We start from the raw sequence: 24,732 nt of genomic DNA, 5'->3' as shown, positions 1-24,732 counted from the left end.
TAATTGCACCACACACACAAAAGAAAGAATATTCCTGGAGTGGTATCTTCAGACAGCCCAAGATAAAAACTAAGGGAATAGATTGAAAAAATGCCCAGGAATATATCAGCGACAGAGCGTGTGTGATAAATGGCATTAAATATATCTGAGAAGCGCAGAGTTAGGGCGCTTCATCACTTCTCAGAAACAAAGGAACTAGTACGAGAAAAATCTTCACGCCACACACAAAGACAGAAATAGTACAGAGCGGAACACGGACAGGCTGTGTAATACCAGAAAAGGCATAATATCTATTTGCTGCTGTATCATTCTTCATTTTAACCTTCCAAAGTGCAGATACAACACTACAACATGTTATCGCTAGGCCAGATTTTACAGGAAATCCGTCCTTACCTTTGTAGAGGGAAGCAAAAATGATCAATAATCGCTTCATTTTGCCACTGGAGACTGATATGAAATTATCATTTCAATTTCCATCTTTATCCATGCTAACAGTTTCCCCCAATGTCAGCTTTCATGGGTCCTAAAAATCTTTACTCATTCTATGTTTTAAAAAGTCAAACATTAGCGAAAACATAAGTTTCCATGTTTGTAATTTGAAAAATCTGAAAGTTTGCTGCCTTGACATGTATAGTTTAATTTAGGTACCCTGCATACAATGTGTGCACTTTAACAGGATGCAAACAATCCCACGAACCGCTGTTTGCCTCCCATGTGGCCACTCAAGAGGGAAGTTGGCTCAAACACGTGGATGTGGAATCCTCAGCCGTGGGCATGAGCTTATAAAAGTGAATGAGCACCTGTAATAGCTGCTGAAACCATGGCTAGCATATGTCCAAAATTCACAGGGGGCCTTAGCGAGTCGGCTAGAGATACAAGTGGAGGCAAAGATGGGGTACGACACTGTGCTTCTTCCAGGTTTTTTTTCCGAAAACTGTTTTCCCCTTTGTAGAGAACCAGACATTATATCCTTGCTGCCTTAAACGTATAAGCATAAAAAACAGATAAAAAAAATCAGAGTTACTTGTTACTCTATGGGCCAGATACATTATTCTGCCTGCGCCACAGGCCCCGAATCTTTTGCCCGGAGCCCCAGATCTCCTCGGGTAAGCAGGACATCAGCCCCGCTGCCAGGGCATCCTCCCCTCTCTCATCACGATCTGTGTCCTCAGGACACATTTCGTGATGAGAAGATGTGCAGTCACTGCTTTCCCCAGGAGTAGCTGCAGCCTCCGGGAGAATATGACTCCCTGAGACTGAAGACCCCCACTATCCTGTGGATAGGGCCTAACTTCTTTTCCTGGGAAAACCCCTTTAAAATAAATCTACCATCAGAATGAAGCATGATAAATCAGGGACACTTATTTATATATCCAGGCACATGACAGTAGCAATTCTTCTTACATTGGTTATCCATCTCCTTGTGCATAAGCACTTCCTTCTTCCCACCATGTGAGATTACAGCAGGCAAAGAGAGAGAGGGAAGTGCTGAAGGAGCAGGGGGGGAGGACAAAATGCAACAGCCGGTGAAGCTGCAGAACGGAAGTGCTCTGGCAACGCCGCCTGAGCCCTTAAAATCTGATATTAAAAGGAAGGAATAATTGATTACAAATAAAACAATATTACCAAAGTCACTGTGCCTGAATCTATTAGTAAGTGCCCCTGGTTCATTATGCTTGACCTTATTGGTAGATTTCAGTAGAAATCAGTAGAATCCATCACAGCTGCTTAATAATGAAAGTCATTATGATAATGTGAACATAGCCCAAGTTGTTCATGTTGCTTAATTCTGCCCATGTAAATTTATGTAAGCGAATCCAAATAATCCTGTTATTTCCTCTCAATATGAATTTCCTAAATTTTACCAATAGGCATCTTCTATGGATAAAGGGAAGCAAAAGACAAAGATATAAGAATGTAAGACAGAATTGAGGGAGAGATATCGCTCTGTTTTCTACTTTATCTTGACATTTTCAGGCATAGAGTAAGCGAGTGGCTCGGCCTCCTGAGGAGTATTTTCAGCATGAATGCTTGGCAGAGAAAGGTATGTGCTTGGCATTTACTGTCCTCATGTCTTTTAAAAATTAATCATCTTACACTATAGCAAGGCCAGACTTAGGAGAATAACCCATTTAAATATTGAAGAACAACCAGAATTAATATATGAAATGTGCTTTAATGAACATAAAAATGTAAAAACACTGAGATAATATTCTGAGGACCCGCCAGAACCTGCAGCAGCTGTTCTCTTGTGTCTTCATGACAACTCTTCTTGCTTTTGCTCTGGATTATCCTTGGCATTAGGATATAGCAAACGTCCAACTCACATCAACAAGTAAATATTCACAGATCAGCAGCACTATCTAAGCCAGCTAGACAATGGGCATAAATTACCATAAACAGCCTATACAATTTACCACTAAAAGGTGGCAAAGTTAAATATAGCATTCAATATGATGTACACTTATATTAGGGGATCCTTTGGAAAACAAAAACATGGCCAGATAAGGAACTATAGGAAACACATTGGGGCAGATTTACTTACCTGGTCCATTCGCGATCCAGCGGCGCATTCTCTGCGGTGGATTCGAGTCTTCCGGCGATTCCCTAAGGCAGTTCCTCCGACGTCCACCAGGTGTCGCTGCTGCACTGAAGTCCGCCGAGGCCTGCCGGAGTTCACGCTCCTATACTTGGTGAAGGTAAGTGCGTGTCCCGCAACACTTTTTTTTTTTTTTTTTTTTAATGCGGTGGTTTCTCAGAATCCGTCGGGTTATCGTTCGGCCACACCCACGATTTCCGTCAGGTGCATTCCATCGCCGATGCACCGCAATCCGATCGCGTGCGCCAAAAACCCGGGGCAATTCAGGGAAAATCGGCGCAAATCGGAAATATTTGGGTAAGACGTGGGGAAAACGCGAATCGGGCCCTTAGTAAATGACCCCCATTTTCTATTTCTTTGCACCAAAAAGTAAACAGATCTTTTAGGGTTCAAACTTTCCTATACCTCACAGATGGGCAATGACACTTGCATTAAAGGGAACCTGTCATCAGTAATTAACCTTCTAAACCAGTACCAGTATATTGTCAAACAGCATAACACCTTTTAGTTTTTGTTTCTTTCATGGTCTAGTGTGATGGCATCTTCTAGAAAATCAACTTTGAAATGAGAAGTGAATTGGTTGTATAAAGTCAAGGAGGGGGAGAGTTAAACACTGATGTCAAGGTGGGGAGCTCTGAACGCCTTCTCCACTTTAGTGACATTGGACTTCAGGAGATGTGGTTAGTGATGTCTCTGGATGCAGGACCATCAATAACAGTGAAGGAGGTTTCGTGAGGAAGAAAGAGCTTGACTTCTGACTTGACTCCTTGACTTCATGCAACCAATTTATATCTCACTTCAAAGTTGATTTTCTGGATGATGCCACCACACTGGTCATGAAAGAAACACAATCTGGAAGGTGTTCAGCTGCTTGACAACATCCTGGTAGTGGGTTATTGGGTAAATTTCTGCTGACAAGTTCCCTTTAACCAGTGTTTTAGTGTCTTTCCTTCTGAGTTTCCACTTCTGAATGGATGGCCTGTAGCTGCTAGAACTGAGTATGGTGTATTCATTCATGGTGTATACTTATGCATACGTTATATAAATTGCTAGCATATGTTTACGTGTGGCGCTTTTATGTGATGGATAGTTGTTGCCGGTTTGTCTTTATAATTGCAGTATACAAGCGGTACCTGAATTAAGGACACGTGACTTACACACGACCCCTAGTTACAGAAAGACCTCTCTGCCCACTGTGACCTCTGCCCAACTGTAAGTTGTCTGTAATTAAGCTTTATAGATACAGTAATCCTTGTTCCCATGACTGCAAAAAAATCCAATTTTCACTGTGACCAACTAATAGCTTCAAAAAAAGAAATTTTTAAGATAAACCTGTTTTGACGTACCTACAAATTCAACTACAATTTAAGAACAAACCTATCCTGTACATATCCTGCCAGTATACTTACCGTATATACTTGAGTATAAGCCAGCCCCCAGTAGTATACAGCTTGCCCCCAGTAGTATACAGCTTGCCCCCAGTAGTATACAGTCTGCCCCCCAGTAGTATACAGCCTGCCCCCCAGTAGTATACAGCCTGCCCCCCAGTAGTATACAGCTTGTCCCCTTGCACTATACAGCCTGCCCCCAGTAGTATACATCTTGCCCCCAGTAGTATACAGCCTGCCCCCAGTAGTATACAGCCTGCCCCCAGTAGTATACAGCATGCCCCCAGTAGTACACAGCACAGCCCCCAGTAGTATACAGCCTGCCCCCAGTAGTATACAGCCTGCCCCCATGTAGTATACAGCCTGCCCCCAGTAGTATACAGCCTGCCCCCAGTAGTATACAGCATGCCCCCAGTAGTATACAGCATGCCCCCAGTAGTACACAGCACAGCCCCCAGTAGTATACAGCCTGCCCCCATGTAGTATACAGCCTGCACCCAGTAGTATACAGCCTGCCCCCAGTAGTATACAGCATGCCCCCAGTAGTACACAGCACAGCCCCCAGTAGTATACAGCTTGTCCCCAGTAGTATACAGCTTGCCCCCAGTAGTATACAGCCTGCCCCCAGTAGTATACAGCCTGCCCCCAGTAGTATATAGCATGCCCCCAGTAGTACACAGCACAGCCCCCAGTAGTATACAGCCTGCCCCCAGTAGTACACAGCACAGCCCCCAGTAGTATACAGCTTGCCCCCAGTAGTATACAGCCAGCCTCCAGTAGTATACAGCTTGTCCCCAGTAGTATACAGCCTGCCCCCATCAGTATACAGTCTGCCCTCAGTAGTATACAGCAGCCCCTATACAGATAAAGAAATAAACTTAATACTCACCCTCCGTTGTCCCGATGTTCGTCGCGGCTCCCGGCGGCTTCCGATCCCCATCGCGGCTCCCGGCAGCTTCTTCACTCTTCTCTGGCCAGGAGATCGTGCTGGCCGTCGCACACTGTGATGCCGTGCTGTCGCCGCTGATGACGTCATCCGCGGCAACAGCGTCGCATCACAGTGTGCGACAGCCAGCGCCATCGGGACAACGGAGGGTGAGTATTAATGTATTTATTTTTATCATTGACTCGTGTATAAGCCGAGGCGAGGTTTTTCAGCACATTTTTTGTGCTGAAAATCTCGGCTTATACACGAGTATATACGGTAATCCCTATTTATAAAGAATTCAAGCCAACTTTATACAATTTATTGGAACAAAATAAAAAATCTTTATTAATTACATCATTATATACAACTGCTTCTCAATAAATTAGAAAATGAGCAAAAAGTTTTTTCAGAAATTCACTTCAAAAAGTGAAACTTGTATATTACAAACAGAGTGCACTTATGGTGCAAGGTCTATTGATGTTGATGATTATGGCTTACAGCCAAGGAAAGTGCTAGAGTTATCTCAGAATATTTGAGCAATGAACCCAAAACACCCTTATAGGTTTCCTGAGCATTTTAAAAGGCCCCTTAGCCTGGGTCAGTAAATAACGTAATCATGGGGGAAGGCGACTTGACAGATGCTGTTGTTGCGTCGAATGCATTTTTTTGGTTTAATCTCATTGGTTTTTATCTTAACCCCTCAACAACGCGTGATGTATTAGTACATCATATGTCCACTGCGGGTGCATTGAGAGGTGCCACGGGCTGAGCCCTCTCCATAAGTGTTTGCAGCCAGGGCCGGATTAAGGTTGGTGGGGGCCCCTGGGCGCACTGTATGCTGCTCCCCCAGCAATCACTGTATACTGCTCCCCCAGCAATCACTGTATACTGCTCCCCCAGCAATCACTGTATACTGCTCCCCCAGCAATCACTGTATACAGCTCCCCCAGCAATCACTATACACAGCTCCCCCAGCAATCACTATACACAGCTCCCCCAGCAACCACTGTATACTGCTCCCCAAGCAACCACTGTATACTGCTCCCCCAGCAACCACTGTATACTGCTCCCCCTGCATACTGCTCCCCCATCAACCACTGTATACAGCTCCCCCAGCAATCACTGTGTACTGCTCCCCCAGCAACCACTGTATACAGCTCCCCCAATCACTGTATACAGCTACCCCAGTAATCACTATATACAGCTCCCCCAGTAATCACTGTATACTGCTCCCCCTGCAACCACTGTATACAGCTCCCCCAGCAATCACTGTGTACTGCTCCCCCAGCACTCACTGTATACAGCTCCCCCAGCAATCACTATATACAGCCCCCTAAAATAACTATATACAGTCCCCCTATAATAACTATATACACCCTGCCTATAACGATATACAGTCCGCCTATAATAACTATACACCCCCTATAACTATATACACCTTCCCTATAGTAACTATATACACCTTTCCTATAATAATATACAGCCTCCCTATAATAACTATATATACCCCCTATAATAACTATATACAGTTCCCCTGTAATAACTACATACAGTCCCCCTATAACTATATACAGCCCCATTATGATAACTATATACAGTCCCCGTATAACTATAAACTCCCTCTTAACTACATACAATCCCCCTATAACATGCGACTGCCCGAATTGTCTATATTTGGTGGGGGCCCCTTTAAGGGCAAAGTGGTGGGGGCCCCAGGCTCGCACCCCGGGAGCCCCCGTTATGGTCCGGCCCTGTTTCCAGCCATACTGTAGTATGGTAGGATCAATCAGACAACCTAGGGTCAAAGTACCCTAGGGGGTCTGAAAAATGGTAAAGAAAAACCCTAAAAATTAAAATCAGCCTCCTCTCCCTAGAACTGATATAAAAATAAACAGTAAAAATTATTATTACCGTATATACCGGCGTATAAGACGACTTTTGAAGACAGAAAAATCTTCTATGGGGTTGTCTTATACGCCGGTAATCGTCTTACGGCGGCGGTCGGGTCCCGGTGCATGGAGAGGGCTCACGGGCTGAGCCCTATCCATAGCCGGTAAGTCTTTGCTGCATATTGCAGCAAAGGCTTACCGGTAACACCCGCGATCGGTGCTAGCACAGCGATGGCTGCCGGCACCCTCAAAAAGACATCGGGGCGCATACTCACCCTGCGTTGGCCCCGATGTCCGCGCTGTGCTGTCTTCAGTCTTCCGCGCCGTCTTCTTTCTTCTGCCGGGCGCCGCCATGCTTTTCCCCAGGCCGGCGCCTAGTATGACGTCAGCAGCGGAGCGTCATACTAGGCGCCTGCCGGGGAAGATCAGTGGCGGCGCCCGGCAGAAGAAAGAAGACGGCGCGGAACACTGAAGACGAGCCGCGCGGACATCGGGGGTTGCAGCGCAGCACATCGGGGCCACCGGAGGGTGAGTATATAATTTTATTTTTTTTTTTAATGCTGGGCTGTATACTACTGGGGGCAGTGCTGTATACTACTGGGGGCTGTGCTGTATACTACTGGGGGCTGTGCTGTATACTACTGGGGGCTGTGCTGTATACTACTGGGGGCAGTGCTGTATACTACTGGGGGCAGTGCTGTAATGGTAATGTTGTTGTTGTATGCCTTATGTTTATAAGCGACAGTTTTCCTGCTATATACCTGCATGTCATAAGAATTTACATTAAAAAAAGGACCATGTTAAATTCAAATGTTTTTTTTTTAATTTTTACCTGTGTTTTGTATGCGTTGGAAAAGGGGTAGTCTTATACGGCAAATATATCTTAAACTCTATATTTTAAACAGGAAAGTAGGGGGGTCGTCTTATACGCCGGAATATACGGTATATTATTATTAAGTTATTCCCAAGCCCACAAGAAAATGTCACAAAAGTTAGATTTTTGAAGGTGGGGAGTGAAAAATAGAAATTATGTTCTTTTTTTCTTTCTAAAAGGAATAAAGGACATTAAGCATCAGTTTTACTGAGGGCAGAGGTGTCCTAATAAGATGTTCCTGAGGTTCCTCGGATGCTCCGTGGTTAATACTATACACCAGGATTTCAGTAAAACTGATGATCATTGTGGAGGTCTTAGGTTTCCATAGCACTTTACAGAGTGAAAGCAGCTTCCTGACTGGCTTGTTGTGGTCACCTGATGTAATCTCCCTCTTCTCATCTGCATACAGCGGCCACGCCCCATCCTCCTCCCATCCCCTGGGCCCCGCCCATCCTCCTCCTATGACACGCGGGCTCCGCCTCAATCCATCTGGCGCCATTTTCAAGTTCCCGCTCGGACGTGAGTAGGACGCGGCGTCCATAGACCCGGCTGTTCCGGGCTCCGTGCAGGCTCCCGCTATGCCATTAAGAGTTCGCTCGGGGAACCGTCCCGCGGACTCGGCCGCCGGCTCCAGCATGAGGAAGGAGCAGTCTGACTGGGAGCGGACACGGACGGCGCTGCAGGAGCTGGAGGGGAGACTGCGCTGCTCCGTGTGGTGAGTGCTGTATGTGCCCCATCGTGATTATCACACGGATATATGGTGTGGGTGGAGCCACTGACATCGAGGGGGAGGGGTTCAGAATTGTAGCATCGGTCATGTGATCACTAAGGTATGAGGTCATGTGACCTGCTGCATTTAGTGTCTGGGCTGAATGGCGGTACCGCACAAAAGCCGCATTGTCTGCACGCTCGCTTGTTCCTGTGTGTACTAGACCATAGCTCTCCACTGAGAGGTATCACACACTGTGCAGCAGTATGTAGGGCACACTATACTGCTCTCAGGGTCATGATATGTCCCATGTATTGTTACAGGGCTGCAGGTAGTTACTTATTAATAACCAGGACTGCTCCACCACAACCCCTGGTGAACCCTCGCTGTACACATAGGACTGGCGTGCGCCTGCACAATATGGAGGCTGATACTGGTCACATTCAGCTGCTTTTATATAGAGATCAAATGCCAAATTATACCTCAGGAAAGGGGTAAAGCAATCTCATCAGTGGGAGTCTGACTGCTGGGACCCCCACCATCACAAATGTGTGGAAAGTTTGGTAGAGCTTCTGTCCTGGAGCGCTGTGTTCAGCATTTTCTGACGCATGCAACGCAGATATTATAATTATTACATTGAAGCCAATAGGAGATGGATAGCTAGAAAAAGTGTCTTTATTGTTGTTTTGGTCAAAAAAAAATGTACTGCAGCAGCCCTCGCAACTGGTTTTTCCATTAAAAAAACATGTACAGTATAGCGGATTACATAAAATTTACATTAATGTCAACTGAAGTGTAAAGTCTTCTGTTCTGTTCTTTACTAAGGAATAGAGGTTGAAAGGTCTGGTATGGATGACACCTAAGCTGGGTCACCACAGAACTTACTAACATCATCACAATCATCATGGACCCCTGTACAGGCAGTTCTGCAGCTTTTTCCCTAGGTTCCACCTTTGCCCACTTTTATTAGGGCGCTGTCCCATGTTGCCCACGGGGTGGGCTGCAGCCCAATCACATCGGCGTTTGTATGCGTTACTTTAATGCAAAACAATGCCGGCTCGTTCCCGATCAAGGCTGCGGGTCGCCCCGGTGGCTGCGGTTTGGTCTGCATTTGCAAACGCAGCCAAAACGCAATGTGGGACAGCGCTCTCAAAGTCTTTGCTTGTACCTGTATTTAGTGTGTCTGCGCCAGTTTTGTATCGCAGCTGCACAGTATCTGGCAAGTCAGGAAAAATATGCCCCTAAAGGGACAGTGTGTCTGTGCCAAAATTCTGCACCATGAACAAAGAGCGCCAAATAAAGGTGCCCACTTCCTGAGCAGTGCAGGGGGCGCCAGATTCATAAAGAACGGCGCCACAATTCAGGAATTTGGCGCACACTTCAAAGGCAAACTACATATAGTTTGTTTTTGATAAATGGCAGTCAGCAACCAGGAGAACTGTGAGAAGAGGGCCTAGAGGAGCTGAACTCTCAGGGTGTTTATACAGAGAGGGGGGGAGGAGGGGATAGTGACCCCCAGTACAGTGCACTAGTGACTGCATGGACCACACACTCTCACGTATCACTTGTTATTTGCAATGGTTTATTATGTGGCCACTAAATAATATGCATTATGTTCAGTTCCAGTCTACAATGTGTAGAACATGTCAAATGCAAGACACTGTATTACATGGTCACTATCTAAAAAAGGAGCCAGAAGAAAAGTGAAAACTGATGGAGGAAAGTTAAAGAATGGGAAAGTTAAAGAATGGGAAAGTTAAAGAATGGGAAAGTTAAAGGCAGAGACGCAAGTAAACCCTGGCTGCCCCCAAACAGATCCCCAAACTCCTAAGAATATTTGAACTCTACCCACAGTGTCCACACCCGCAGATATGTCATGAGCGTCACTGCTGCCAGCTCCTCCATGTGAGACGAGACCAACGTTTCCAAGACCCACTCAAAAATGGATGAACAGACTGTGCTGAGGAATCGCTGCTCTAGCTGCAAGCAACGAAAACATCAGCAGATCTTTTTTTTTTTTTTTTTTCCTGAAGGCCTATGAGGCCTGGGAGAATCAAAAGCAATGCTAGAGTGGGGTTAACAGTCACCTATTTACCTGTGACTTGCCCAAAGGTTGCAAATACCTGATCCCAGAACTGCTTGAGCTCGTCACAGGTCCACCAGACATGCAACATGTCTCCTTTTTCCGTTCCACAGTGCCAACGGGAGTCCGAGACGATAGGAAAAGCCAGGTGGAACATTGGCAGTACCCGAGACCATCTAGACACAAATCTGTAACCCTTCTCTTGAGCAGCAAAGGCAGACGACAATTTATGCGTGAAGAGGAAATGGCGCAGCCAGTCCTCCTCTAACCAGAGTGTACCCAACTTGTTCTATTAGCTTTTTATAAAGGGGAGTTCTGCAATCTGCAGGCCCTGATATAGTAGGGAGAAGATCTGCGAGCGATATAGCATGAGCCCTCGACTGTTGTCGGGGATGCATCAAAAGCTGCAACAGCGCCTGCACTGGCTATAAAGGGTCTGAGTTGTGAGTACTCAATGACTGTTTGGTTCTATCCAATTGTGGACGGAAGTTGCAAGGGGGGGGTGGAGGAGTACCCTGCTAGACATAGCACTTATATTTAAGTTGCATCAGTTTATGAAATCACAAAATCTTGACACTTACTTGCAGCAGTTATTTTGTAAAATGTTTACATTACAGCACAGCCTCAACGGTCTAAATTGGCTTTTTTTGAATGGAAGACGCCAATATTGAGGTTTTCAGAAATCATAACCACCTTGGCATTAAAATGCCCATTTATTCTTCATACACATTCCTGTACGTTTTGTACTCGCTAGTTTTGTGGCTAAAACTACTCCTCAAACATTAAGTCTTGATATGTTTTTTCCCCCTCGCCCTTAAAAAAAAAATTTTTGTCCAAACTCTGGGTTCCTGAGTTTTGGTGGAGGAGTGATTCCTGTTTTGGCCATCCAGAGTTGGATGTCATAGCCTTTGGGTTGCTGCTATACTTTATGGAATACTCCTGATGGATACACCACCATAGAGAAGCTGAAACTAAGACATGAATGTGTATGTACTGTGACAGCAGATATTCCTTTGGGTGTTTCCATGCACAATACTGCATATTGCATTTGTTGGGTTAGTTATTAATGGCCCTTCTTGTGCTGAAAGAGTTAAGCGCTGGATAATTCTGTATGTATGACAGTAATTGGTTCTGTGTCTTTTATACCTGCTATCTTGGCAAATTCACTCCAAGCACAATATGGATAAATGAAAATTGATGGCGAGGAGCTATAAGTGTCAGATGTGTTTTGTCAAGTAGGTTGTCAAGAAGCTCCGCAAATTGGCAAATGAATATGTTTTCTCTCTTTTGTAGCGATTATAGAGATTGTAAATGAGCTTTACTGCCGCTGATGTGCAGAGAGCGGTGGCGACTGCATTGTCCTTTGTCTTGCATCTGTGTGATGTGATTGTTACGTACCTTGCAGTAGTTGATCTGTGTTTCCATTGTTACATGTCCTACATTGATAACTTTTTAAATTTTATCTTACAGTGTGCAATTATTAAATGAGCCCGTATGTCTGGGAGGCTGTGAGCATGTGTTTTGTAGGTGAGTATTGGAACATTATACTGTATATTCTTTGTTATCACAGGACTCGTGACTAGAGATGAGCAGAGCCGATGGTCCCTTTCAGCTGCCTGACCTGGACATATTACCGGATTGGGGTCCGGAGAGCCAATCCAGCAAATTGATGCCCTTAGGAAATCGGCATGACTATGATTGACCTAGGGAACACAGGGGGCCTCTAATCCGGCAATATGTCCAGGTCATGAGTCGACCCATCATAGGGTGCCCTTAGCAGTATGACTGGTCCACATGAAGCATGCATTAGTTTCTGAGCCACATCTTAACCCAACATAGGGAATGTGTATTTGCCAGTGAATGCAGTATTTACATTTTCAATCGGAGCACCCTGATAATAAACATATGTAGAGACACCATAAGGCTGAGTTCACATGTACATGTGATGGAATAGCTCTTCGAAATGCAATTTGAACACAGCAAGGAGGAGCTAAATGCTTGAGATCGGGAACCAGCAACTCGTGTTTTGCTTATAAATGATCCAAACACATGGTCCTTCTTCCGGGTTGTAAGCATTTAGGTCTATACAAAGCTGTGATCAAGAGTAACTGCTCTACAGTTTCCACACATAATGTGTGAACGTGGCCTAATAGTATTGTGTAATACTGGCGATACACCACATATAACTCAAATAGCCCGCTGCTGCTCTTTGGCTTTTTTGGGCAGGTTTATTTTCTGCCATGCAGCTCTCCTGAGTCATGAGCTCTCGATGTGTGCTGTGTATGTAGGCTTCCATTCACTAGAAATCTACACAAGCTGTGTGTTATATGTGTAAAATATATATTACATACACACGTAATCTGGATTGTGTTAAGATGCTTCACAGAACCAGAGATATCCACCCTGAGGATACATTTACACAATGTATTCCCGCCGTACCGTAGTACAGTGGGCATACATCGGCGCTGGGAATAGGAGCAGGGGATGAGCGCTGCTCACCCCGCCCCTCTCAATAGGAATACATCGCACACTGCGGTGTATTCCATTGAAAGATACGACACGTACTATCTTGCTACAGCACCGTACCTCTCCCGTACGGTGCCCTGAGGCCATAGAAGTGTATGGGGAAGTGTATGTGTTGTGTTTCTAGGTGCCATGGTTAAGGAGGTATAAGTATATTCAATAACTATTGAAGTGTGCCCCCACCCCTCTCCTCAGCTGAAGGCATAATATAGGAGCTGCAGAAAGACTTGCACGCAGGAGAAGTACATGCAAAAACATATTTTGGAAAAAAGTTGCAGCTTATTAAAAAGGTGTAATCAGAAAAATGATACTTACAGTATTTTTCCGACTATAAGGCACACAGGAGTATAAGGCGCACCATCAATAAATGCCTGCTAAAAGTTCATATATAAGGCGCACCTGATTATAAGGATGAATGACCAGCAGGGGGCAGACCTGTGCACAGTTCAAGACAGCTGTTGTCTGTCACTACGGTTCATATATAAGGCGCACTGGACTATAAGGCGCACCTTTGATTTCTGAGAAAATCAAAGGATTTTATGTGCGCCTTATAGTCTGAAAAATACGGTAAATTTTCATATTTTTTAGTCAGTTCTCAAATTTTATAAAGAAAAAGATATATAATTAATACAATTGCGCTAAGTAAAGCTTTGCTAGAGGTATCTTCATTTAAAGAAGCGCAAAACAGAACGTCAAAAAATTGACCTGGACCTTCAGGCCCCAATGACCATCGGTGACAAAGGGATTAAAGGAAATCTACCATTTGATTTAATGCCTTATGATCCAAACATACCTTAAGAATGCTGTAGCTACTGTCTTGTGCCTGGCAGAAGTAATCAATCGCTTCCCCAGCTGCTGTCTGATTCATCCAGTTCAGGTTGATTAGTCCTGTCTTGATAGGTCAGGAAGCCCTGTGTGTAATGTATTTAGGTAGACGCCCAGCTTTCCCAAGGTCCTGAATTTTATTTGTGTAAAACGCCTCTATCAGGGATTAAACAAGATATGTTTCTGCTTCAGTGTAGCTACAGCATTCTCAAGCTATGTTTGGTTCACAATGCATAAAAACAAATAGTAGATTTCCTTTAAAGAAAATCTACCATCAAAATCTGATAATGATAAACCAGGCACCATAGATCCATGCACCATGACTGTGGTATAGGGTTGCACTGATACCAGAATTTTGAGTGCAATACGATACCCAGAAAAGTATTGCGATACTCGATACCGATACCCATACTTTCAAGAAAAGAGAAAAGTATTCTCTGAATGTTTAGGGTGCGGTCACATGGGCCGTTTAGATTGCATTTAGAAATGCAATGCAAAAGTCTGGGGACGGGGCTCAGTCTGATCGCATTTGCATTTCCTTTGAAACACGTGATCAATAACGGTCACCAGTGATTGGCCAGGAGAAGCTTTAGTGTCTTGTGACAGTGAAGTGTTTGTGTTGTAAAGGTTGTCCTGGTAATGTTAACATAAAATAGCATACTAAAGATTATAATTTGGTGCTCGTGTAGACAGGTGTTTTTGATGTCCGTGTGCTATCCTTTTTTTTTTTTTTTTTGCGGATGGCAAACTGACTTACTGTTTCCTAAGGGTCTGTTTACATGTCCATTTTTTTCACTGATGTGCACACCGTGAGAAAAAAATTGCAGCATGTGTTATTTTGTCTCATGTGGACCACATACATCCATAGAAGTCAATGGATACGCAAAAAATGGACAGCACATGCATGATATCCGTATGCAGAGTATTTTTCTCAAATGTTGCTAGGCAACCAACTGGGCAGGGCAAGAAGTAGATTAGAAACCCATCAGCTTTTTTTCCATGTGTGAAAAAAACGGATGGCGTGCGAACATGAAAAAAGGATACAATATGGTCTGAACACACGCCTGTCTGAATAACCCCTTATTTTTTGTCATTTAATTTAACTATATTATATGTTTAAAATATCATCATCAACAATCATTCTCTGAGAAGATCCCTCTCTATATACCAGTATATTCAGCCTGTGTAACAGTGAAGCTCTTGGTTACATGAAATCCTCCCATAGATAACGACTAAGCCCATAGCCTAGTGCAGTGATGGCGAACCTTTTAGAGACCAAGTGCCCAAACTACAACTAAGACTCACTTATTTATCTCAAAGTGCCAACACAGAAATGTAATTTGGGATTTATACTGCCTTCTGTCACAGCTTTCATTGATATCAGCACCTGAGGACACCAATAAAGCATAAAATAGAAGAAATTTGGATGATCATTGTAGCTTTGCTCCTGGGTCCCCTAAACAGGAAGAATTCCTGAAGCAGTAGCTACAATGATAATCCAGATCTGTCCACACCTTCCCACTCCTCCAGTAGTTCCAGGTAGAGCTGTCACTTTATATCTGTACACAGCAAGTCCTGGGCTGACTGGGACTGCAGGAAGATACCTGGAGTCATCTCTGGTGATGGCCTGAGTGCCCACAGAAAGGGCTCCGAGTGCCACCTCTGGCACCAGTGCCATAGGTTAGCCACTGGCCTAGTGGATAGAGGCTATGTCTCTCTATGGCTTGTGGAGTGTTGAGGTTGTGGGTTCAAATCCCGGGATGCGCAAAAATGTATTTAATTGAATTAAATAGAGACCTTGTGTCTGGGGAATCCCTGGGAGATGTAGAGACCATATATGGACAGATGGTGATATGAACCTGATGACATGGTCCCTGCTCTGCCACTAATCACACACATCGCTCAGGATTCCCTGCCGAATGTCTGCTCTGGGGATGTAGACACCATATATGATGATATTACCCTGATGATGTGGTCCCCGCTTTCTCCCGACACATCTCTCAAAAAGGATTCCCTGCCGATGTCTGCAGAAACGAGGAGTCTGTGGAAGTCATTCAGTACTGCATGTTACAGAAACCTGGTATTGAACCGATCTGGCTTTGAAAGTATTGTATAAGTACTGAGATTTTGATGCATACTGTGGTAATATGATTATTTTATATCCATGGCCAACTTCCTTCTAAAATACACATTTAAAATTATGTTATTGAGACTGATAACACCTCCCAGAGCCAGTCAGAGCCTCCCAAGCCCCACGCCCCTGCTCCGTCAGGACTTCCGCCTCCTTCTACCTGATGTAATCTTACTACAGCAGAGGAAGAACAACCCCCGAAGCCCTTCAGGCTCACTAGTATAATTTATGTAAGCTTATTTTAAAATGAAGGTGGAGATGGTTAACAAATATAATATGATTACCACAGTCACGGTCCCTCGATCTATGAGTAAGGCTATATTCACACTGCCGTTGCCCGCCCATACCGTACCGTAGCAGGCAACGGCAGTGTACGGTGAGAGGAGGAGGAGGAGGTGAGTGCAGCTCACCCCCGCCCTTCTCCATAGGAAGTTATGGCGCACGGCGCCGTACTACGGGTACAGATAGGACATGTCCTATCTTTTTCCCGGGTACGGAGCGGTACCGTGCCGCACGTGTGCTGCACCGTTCCGCTCCCATAGGGCGCCGTGCGCCCATTGCGTCTATGGGGGACGTATATCGGCCGTATATACGTCGGAAGTATATACGTCCCTCATAGTTTCATTCTGGATTTTGATGGCAGATTTTCTTTTTGCCTCTAACGTGACTCTTCTTCACTGATTTACCCTCACCATGCCACCAATGCCAGTACATTGTGTGATAATGTTGGTATATGTTTCCCTGAAAAATATTTAATATATTTAGTTTTTCTTGCAAACTTTTTTCCTTTTGTCTCCTATACCTGCAGTTCCCTCAGACATACTTGCTAAGCAGTTACCTTTTGAGTAGATATTGTAGAATACTGTGCTGTCATTTTTGTTTCTTTATCACTTTTTTATATATTTTATTTCTAAGGTCATGTGTAGATGGAAGTGTGGGTAATGAGTGCCCGGTGTGCCACACACCCGCCTGGGTAAAGGATGTGCAGATCAACCGGCAGCTTGATAACATGATTCAGCTATGCAGTAAGCTTCACAACTTACTGGATAAAGGAAACAATGATGGTAAGTGATATATCAAGGATTGCTACGTTTATTATAATAATATGAACCATATGGAAACATTACACAATGCTGCCCTGTCTCTGTAGGACTCTATGTTAAAAGTTACATTATAGAATCGTTTTTCAAGAGTCAGCATACTAATTAAGAATGTACCTAAAAAAAAGGTATACACCCTTTTTGTCTCTCTTCTTTCTCCCTGTGATACGTTATCCTTAACCTCGTACTTTGTAATGTGTAGACGCATTACAGAAAAGTCGTACATACTCGCGTATAAGCCGAGTTTTTCAGCACAAAAAATGGTGCTGAAAAACGTCACCTCGGCTTATACATGAGTCAATTTAAAAAAATAAACTTACCCTCCGGTGGCCCAATGCTCAGCGCGGCTCCTCTTCTATCTTCTGTAACATAGTTCTGCGTCATAGTATGCGCCTGCAGGCAGAGTGCATGGCCGCATCTCTTCCGGCTGTTACCGAAGACAAGAGGAGCCGCGCTGGCATCAGGGAGCCGCGCTGAGCATTGGGCCGCCGAAGGGTGAGTGTATAAGTTTTTTTTTTTTTTTTTGCTGGGCTGGCTCTATACTACAGGCTGCTGTGACCAATGCATTTCCCACCCCTCGGCTTGTACTCGAGTCAATCGGTTTTCTCGGGGGTCTCGACTTATACTCGAGTGTATACGGTAGGTTTGACAAATGATTGACTGGTAAGTAATAATCACAGATACAGTCATACACCTTTTAGTCCTTATTGTGGGTTTAATCACATGTTCATTGATATCAAGCACTGGTGTTATTCTGGGGGCACACATTTAAAGGAGGCCTTAGTACACCGCCCCATCCCAACAAGACATAAGAGTGGCGTTCACGGAGGGGGCATGCATTCAGTAATGTGATGTCACTGGAAGTCCTGAAAAAATCTGCCGGCCGGTAACATGAACTGGGTTTCCTCTAGGTCAGTGGTGGCGAACCTATGGCACGGGTGCCAAAGTTTGCACGTGGGGGCCTCTCGATGGGCACCCAGGCCGTCACCCAAGCACAAAATTAGACAGGACTCAAGGTCTCTTGCTGTGGTCTGAGGAAGTGCAGGACATGCTCAGCTAAGTGCTTTTTTTAAGGCTACATTCAGGCACACTTGTGCTCGCCCGTCCGTAGACCATACGGCAGCACAATGTTGAGGAGGAGGGGTGAGCGCTTCTCCATAGGAAGCAATGCCGCATGGCTGTAAACCCGGGGAAAGATGGATCATGCTCCATCTTTCCCCATGTACAGTACAGTACCACACAGCCGCTAGGTCCCTAAATCGGTTGTGTGAATACGGCCTAATGCGTAACATCCTTGTCTGCCTGGGACTGGCAAAGCATGGAGAAGGTTTGGACAGAGCTCAATTATCATTGGATGTCCTATGATTCTTCCTGTTCAGGGGTTCCTTGGAGGAAAATATCTCCGCCTTCTTTCTACTGTACTGGTGTCCTCAGGGAGCCGATACTATTGAAAGGTGTGACAGAGTTACTATTATAGTGCCATGTTAGCACCTTGCTATAAATAAGTAGATTTTCAATATAGTTTTGGCAAAAGGTATGCCATCACTGCTCTAGGCAAAGGGCAACTTTAGCAGGATAAGTACAATATGGGTGACCACATTAGGGTATTCTTCTTACCCATGTAAACTTTTGTTCCGAACCCCTTTATTGTAAGGTTGTACATGAATTAATAATGGTTTTCGTCCATGTTCATGGATTAGTTTTAAGCCCTGTTTGCCTCTGTGTGGTGGAATCTGTACGGATAAATTTCTGGTGTGAAATAATATTACATTTTTATAGCATTTCTATAGATGGCTTGTAAATACTTGATTTGGAGTCGGGGAGGAATTTTTCCCCTGATCAGTAAGACATATGGGGCAAAATGTTTGCAGAGAAGTTGCTGCAAAATCCCAAGGAGATTTATTCTCTCAATATACAATATGCTGTGTATATAACAAAAATTATATAATTGGGTTAATAAGGGCAGATTAAGGTGCAACATTTTCCGTTCATGTCTGCCACTGAGAAATGGGAGATAAAAGCTTTGGCAGGAAGCCATTGTCTGGTTTTGACCGCTGGTTCTTCCACATAAATCCCTCAGCGGACCCGTCCTGGGCCCAATATTGGCAAAATTGGTGTTTCTCTTTTTCTGTAACAAGATTGCAGGGTAATGGTCACGTCTGCTCGATGTGGAACAGTTTGCAGTCTCCTTATTATGTGAATACAAGGAATGATCAGATTCAGTACAGTCACTAATTGGTTAACGAGTCAAATAAAATGTCGTCTCCACATCTGAAATCCTTCATGACACTTGTTGGGCTTTAACTTTCTTGAAGGTTCTTGTTTGATTGTTATATTTTTGTTTCCAATTCTAATTACTGTCATGGAGAAGTGTGTGCAGCCGGGATTGGCAGTACCTTTGTTACACTTCATTTACTCACAAGAAGGTAATTAAGCTGTGAAATAAAAATATGCTTAGATGGTAATTATTATGCCTTTACTTATCTCTTTTTGATGGGCATTTTCTCTGGTAATGAATGCTGCTCAGTGCTTGTTTGTGTATATTCACATGAGGTCTTATATGTAAAGGTCCTTTCTGATATTGAGAGGAAGAATTAGCGAGATAATTGGCTGGTAAATGGCCAACAAAATGGATAACATTATTTTGTTATGTGGCAAGCATGTATTTTCTATAGTGTGTCTATCCTTCTCATAAAATTTTTTTTATTTACTTCATTGAGCTCCTCATCTGTTAACACTGAATCTATGACCGTGCACTGGTACAGAAAAATGACAGATGCCAGTAAAATGCCCTTAAAAATACACCCCCCAGAAACCAAATACTGTAGTCAGAGCAGACATTACTAGTGGAGACCCCAGATAGATAATAAAACTGAAGACTCCCCAGAGCAGACAAAGAAATCCTGTCCTGGCTCCTCTTCTCACTGCTGCTACTTCTCTACTTCATGCTCCGCATCAGGACCCAGAGCAGAGGGGTACAGCTGACCAGTGTTCACCACTCCTCTGTCCTCTCCTGCGCCTGGGGCCGCTCTGCTTTTGGTCCTGATGATGCATACCAGCATCATCAGGACACAGCGGAGCGGCAGGCGAGGACTTTTCAGCTGAATTTACCTGGCCTCCTGCACCAATAAACACTTATGTTACATCAGTTATGGAAGAGCTAATTGTACTGTTTTCCACATGTCAAAGCCTTGACTTGCAGCCTGCTTGCAGAGTGGATTGTTTCTTCACCACTACATCACTCGGTCCATACGGTTAAGTTGAAACTTTTAATGTGCACTAATTTCTCAATGCTATATATTTCATATTGATGTTGAAAATTTTTTTTAAAGCACAAAATATAAAATTGATGTTTAAGCAAAGTACACTAACGTTGGTTGCATATAATTCACAAACCCTGCAAGTCGAGGCTTGGCGAGCCACATGTGGCCCACTGGCTTTTAAATGAGACATGTGTTTGCACTTGATGTAGGTTCTTGGAAATGAAGCTCCTCTGCTTCAGATCAGCGGAAAAAGTCACCAAGACTCTCATCTTACAACTACTAGAGTGATCAGGAAAACAGAGCTACCAACTCCACAACCCTGGTGTAGTGAAACTGCAGCTTTGCCAATTCAGACACGACTTCAGAGGCCAGGAATTGGTGTGCAATCAAAGTGAATTGTAGAAATTCTTTCTTTCTGGCTACCTGTACACAATCATGTGCAATTGCAGGCTGCAAATAATGGACCTGTGGTCAGTTGTTTGCATTTGTGTATTAGTGGCTGAGGTACACTCATGCACAGGTGAAAGCAGAGAATACTGCCCATTCTCGTACACAGAGGGCACAGAGGAAGCCACGGTAGTGCATAGATAAACAAGGGAATGTGTGCCATCCATTGAAACAATGACAAACTCTTGGTAAGGAGCCTCATAGTAAAAGGTAATGTGTCCAAACTCTGCAGAATGTAGGCAGATACAACTCCTGCAGGGGGTAGTACTCAGCAATGTGAATAAGGCCACTTGCCCACAAATGAATTTGTTTGAAAAGAAAAAAATGCTCGAAGCTTGGGCTAAACTTTGTATCACTGGACCGAACTGAGTTGCTGAGTTCAGTCCAGTGATACAAGGTTTGGTTCCAGAAATCAATCTAGCTACTTCTCCTACTCCCTCCCCCCATCTTCAATGAAACCTGATCATTCAGTGATCTGTATACAGTCTTCGCTAAAATGCACTTATTGTGAGATAAGTAAAGAAGGAAGAGGGTAGATGGAGAGGGCATTTTATGTTGTTTTAAAATGTATTACAAAATTCTCCTCTTCACTTGTGTAATTGATTTGTAAAGAATAATTACATCCACTGTTGCTTTTCCACATTTCTAAAAGAATTTCCAATTCACTTCTGCTACAGCGCAAATATCTAAAAAAACCTAAATAATGGGATTTCATTATGTGCAAGTAGCCTTCTATTCTATGCCAGGCCTACTAAGTATCTTTCCATTTCTCCACGGTTACCTAAAACACATTATAGAACTCAGTCTTCTAAGAAAAGGTTCCTATAAGCACTCCTTGCTGAGTCTTCTTTTCTCATATAGCTCTGGAATGGAATAAGTTCACAGATCGATGGAAATTCTGTGTTTCATCAATGAGAAGTTTCCCTTGAAAATGTGACTGTTTTCTGTAGTATTGTTATTAAACTGCCCAACTTTGAAGCCAGAAAGGGTCACTTTGTCTTTAGTCTGGAAATTTGTGCTTTTTAAAAAAATATTAGGGCAAATTTACTAAAAGTCCGAACGCCACATTTTCGTCGGTTTTCTCAATTCTTTTCCGTTTTGCCCTGAATTGTCCCAGGATGTTTGCACACGCGATCAGATTGTCAAATCGTGGGGCGTGGACGTCGGACAACCTGACTGATTCGGACAAACTCCGGAATTTAAAAAGCAAATTGTGTTGCAAGATCAGCGCTCTCATGCACCGGGAAGAAGGTGAACTCCGGCGGACCTCAGCGGGGGAAGCGACAGATGCAGGAAATTGTATGCACAATCTTAGTGAATCGCGGCAGCTCCGAATCCTCGTCGGACAATGCACGGCAGGGGTCGCGACGGGACGGGTAAGTAAATGTGCCCCATTATCTGGATTCCAAAGATTCAATACTGTAAACTTGGTTGCAACAAACTTTGCTTGGCGGGTGAACAAGTTGTTAATAAAAGGCACATCCCCCAAAACTCACAAAATGAAGTGCTACAAAACAGGAAAGAAAGTTGGATTAGAATAATTAGATTTTTTAGTTAGATTTTCATATGTGATTACTGTAGTTATATATATTTTTTTTCGTAGCTATTTTTTTTTTTTTTTGTCTTAAAGGGCGCCTAATCACTTCTGAGAACATTACAGCAAGCTAGTCCATTGTGTGAGTTTCTTTGCACAGACCAACGACCTGTTCGTTGGCTCTTGGGGGTCATTTGGCACACACCCAGTGTATGATGCTCTGCTGTACTAGATGCATCAGGAGGCTCGATACAGGTAGTGTAGCATAGAAAAATCCAACTATCTGAGAAGGCTTCGGTTCATAGATCTTTCGCATCTTGGGTTATGACTTGGCAGACACACAGTGTTGTGGTTACATAAAGTTTGTTTTGTATGTGCAGCATTTCACACAATAGCTAAGACAAGCTATTTCCGAGTTTTTAAACAACTGCCTTTTTTCTTTTCTTTACAACAAAATAATCCTTCCACAGTGAAGGCTAAAATTGTTACCCAGATGGCACCAAACCATTTTCCTTTGATTTTTTTTAATAAGAGACGCGTTTATCAAAGAGATTTCTCAACTTCTGTTGGTAATGGGGAATAATTTGAAAGGCACACAGCGTGGATCATTATATTTCTTTGATGCAGATTAATGGCAGCTAAAGCAGCGTTTTGTAATTGCTTCATTTTGCCGTAGAGTTTTGTTACATTAAGATGGTCGGAGAATGTTGCTTTAGTCTTATAGACATTACATACATGAAGGAGAGGTTTGGATGTCTGCCAATTTTGGAGGAAAATTCTTTGGTCTTCGAGATGGTTTCACTGTTTTATTTCTGAATTAATTATTATTATTTTTTTATTTTTTTTTACATTTAACAATGTCTGATGTTCTGAAAAATTTGCAAGATAATTTAAATGACTAATTGCATACTGTGAAACCTTATCTGTCTTTACATCAGAAAGTTATCCTCAAACAGCATGATGGCTGAGTGGGTAGCACTTCTGTCTTGCAGCGCTGGGGTCCTGTGTTCAAAGAGTTTGTATGTTCTCTTTGTTTGCGTGGGTTTCCTCCGGGTCCTGCGGTTTCCTCCCACACTCCAAAACATACTGGTAGGTTGTTTAGATTGTGTGCCCCACAGGGACAGGGACCAATTTGGCAAGCTTTGTTAAGTGCTGTGTAATCTGTAGGCACTATATAAATAAAAAATTATTTGTTTAAACATGATTAAATCTCCTATCATTTAGTATATCACCTAATTCTGACAGCGTTTAACAGTGCAACAAATTTGGTGCCAGGATGTTAAACTGTCAAGCGCATATGCAGTTATCCCGGCTTTACTTGCTCTAAAGAGATAATAGGCGCTGGGCTCACATCTAAGTAATCCATTGATGCCCGATTCCCCTAATGAAAAAATATGAAAAAAGTTCAAATATGGCAAAAATAGTTTTTGGGGCAACAACTTGTAGGGAGCACATTATATGTGTTCCCTTCTATTCTTTTTATAATGGTGACCTTATGGTAGCAGCCAATAGGATTACTCTTATCAGTGATCTGCATATACACATACGGAAAGGATGCACATGGCATCTTCCCTTCATGCTTTTCATACAGGGGCTGCCAGGACAGGGGACTTATTATATTGGCCACCGTCATTAGTGAAGGATCAGACTGTAAGTGTGACAACCTGATCATGCTGATGACACTGTGCATGTGCACACATTGGGGCAGATTTATCAAGTATCTGAAAGCCAGAATATTTCTAGTTGCCCATGGCAACCAATCACAGCTTCCCTTCAAAATATTCATGAGCACTGGTAAAATGAAAGCTGAGCTGTGATTGGTTGCCGTGGGCAACTAGAAATATTCTGACTTTTAGACTCTTAATAAATCCGCCCCATTGTCATGGAGACGGGCAGGGCTCCTCGCTGTCCAGGTTCCTGGCCACAATACAAGGTCACTTGACCTTGCATTGGGCCGAGAGCTGCATCAGTGAAGAGAGACGAAGAAGCTGCAGCTCGTTGCCCTACAGAGGGGAGGAAAGTCCTGTGCAGGTTTATTCACATTGGGCTTTACTTAAGAGGTAAAACTGCCTGTAGTGACTGATACAGGTGTTAAGGAGTTAAAATGTGTTGTCAATTTAAAAAAAAAAAAAAAATCACTTTTTGTGCCTGCTTTCCATATGCTGTATTTTGTAGAGTCCTTTTTATGTTAAAAATTATTCTTGGAATTATAGGGTTTCCTTTTGTAGCATTTTCAGAAGGTCACCGGGGAGACTTCAATAACTTTATACCTATATAAATTTTTGATGACCAAGCCGTTTCTCCTCTTGCTGGTGCTCACATATCGAGTCCAGTTTGAGCCAAAGCATGTATTTAAATATTTATCCATTTCTTACAATAACAGCTGATGTGGGTCTTTATAGAGTCAGCGGACCGCCTGCCTGCTGCAAGCATCTCCTC

At 43.6% G+C, this 24,732-nt stretch overlaps 1 protein-coding gene across 2 annotated transcripts in view; it reads left to right on the top strand.

Moving 5' to 3' along the window:
- The first annotated feature begins 8,147 nt into the window (after positions 1-8,147).
- BARD1 (BRCA1 associated RING domain 1) overlaps positions 8,148-24,732 on the top strand; it is a 42,638-nt gene continuing 26,053 nt past the window's right edge. For both annotated transcript variants that reach the window (XM_072121368.1, XM_072121369.1), the window contains exons 1-3: positions 8,148-8,393; positions 11,941-11,997; positions 16,865-17,013. In XM_072121368.1, the coding sequence (XP_071977469.1) occupies positions 8,257-8,393; positions 11,941-11,997; positions 16,865-17,013 (343 nt within the window). In that variant the 5' untranslated portion in view covers positions 8,148-8,256. The remainder of the gene's footprint in view (positions 8,394-11,940; positions 11,998-16,864; positions 17,014-24,732) is intronic.

This window comes from Engystomops pustulosus, chromosome 8, assembly GCF_040894005.1.
Source record: "Engystomops pustulosus chromosome 8, aEngPut4.maternal, whole genome shotgun sequence".
Classification (NCBI taxonomy): domain Eukaryota; kingdom Metazoa; phylum Chordata; class Amphibia; order Anura; family Leptodactylidae; genus Engystomops; species Engystomops pustulosus.
This window is presented reverse-complemented; position numbering and strand designations above follow the sequence as displayed.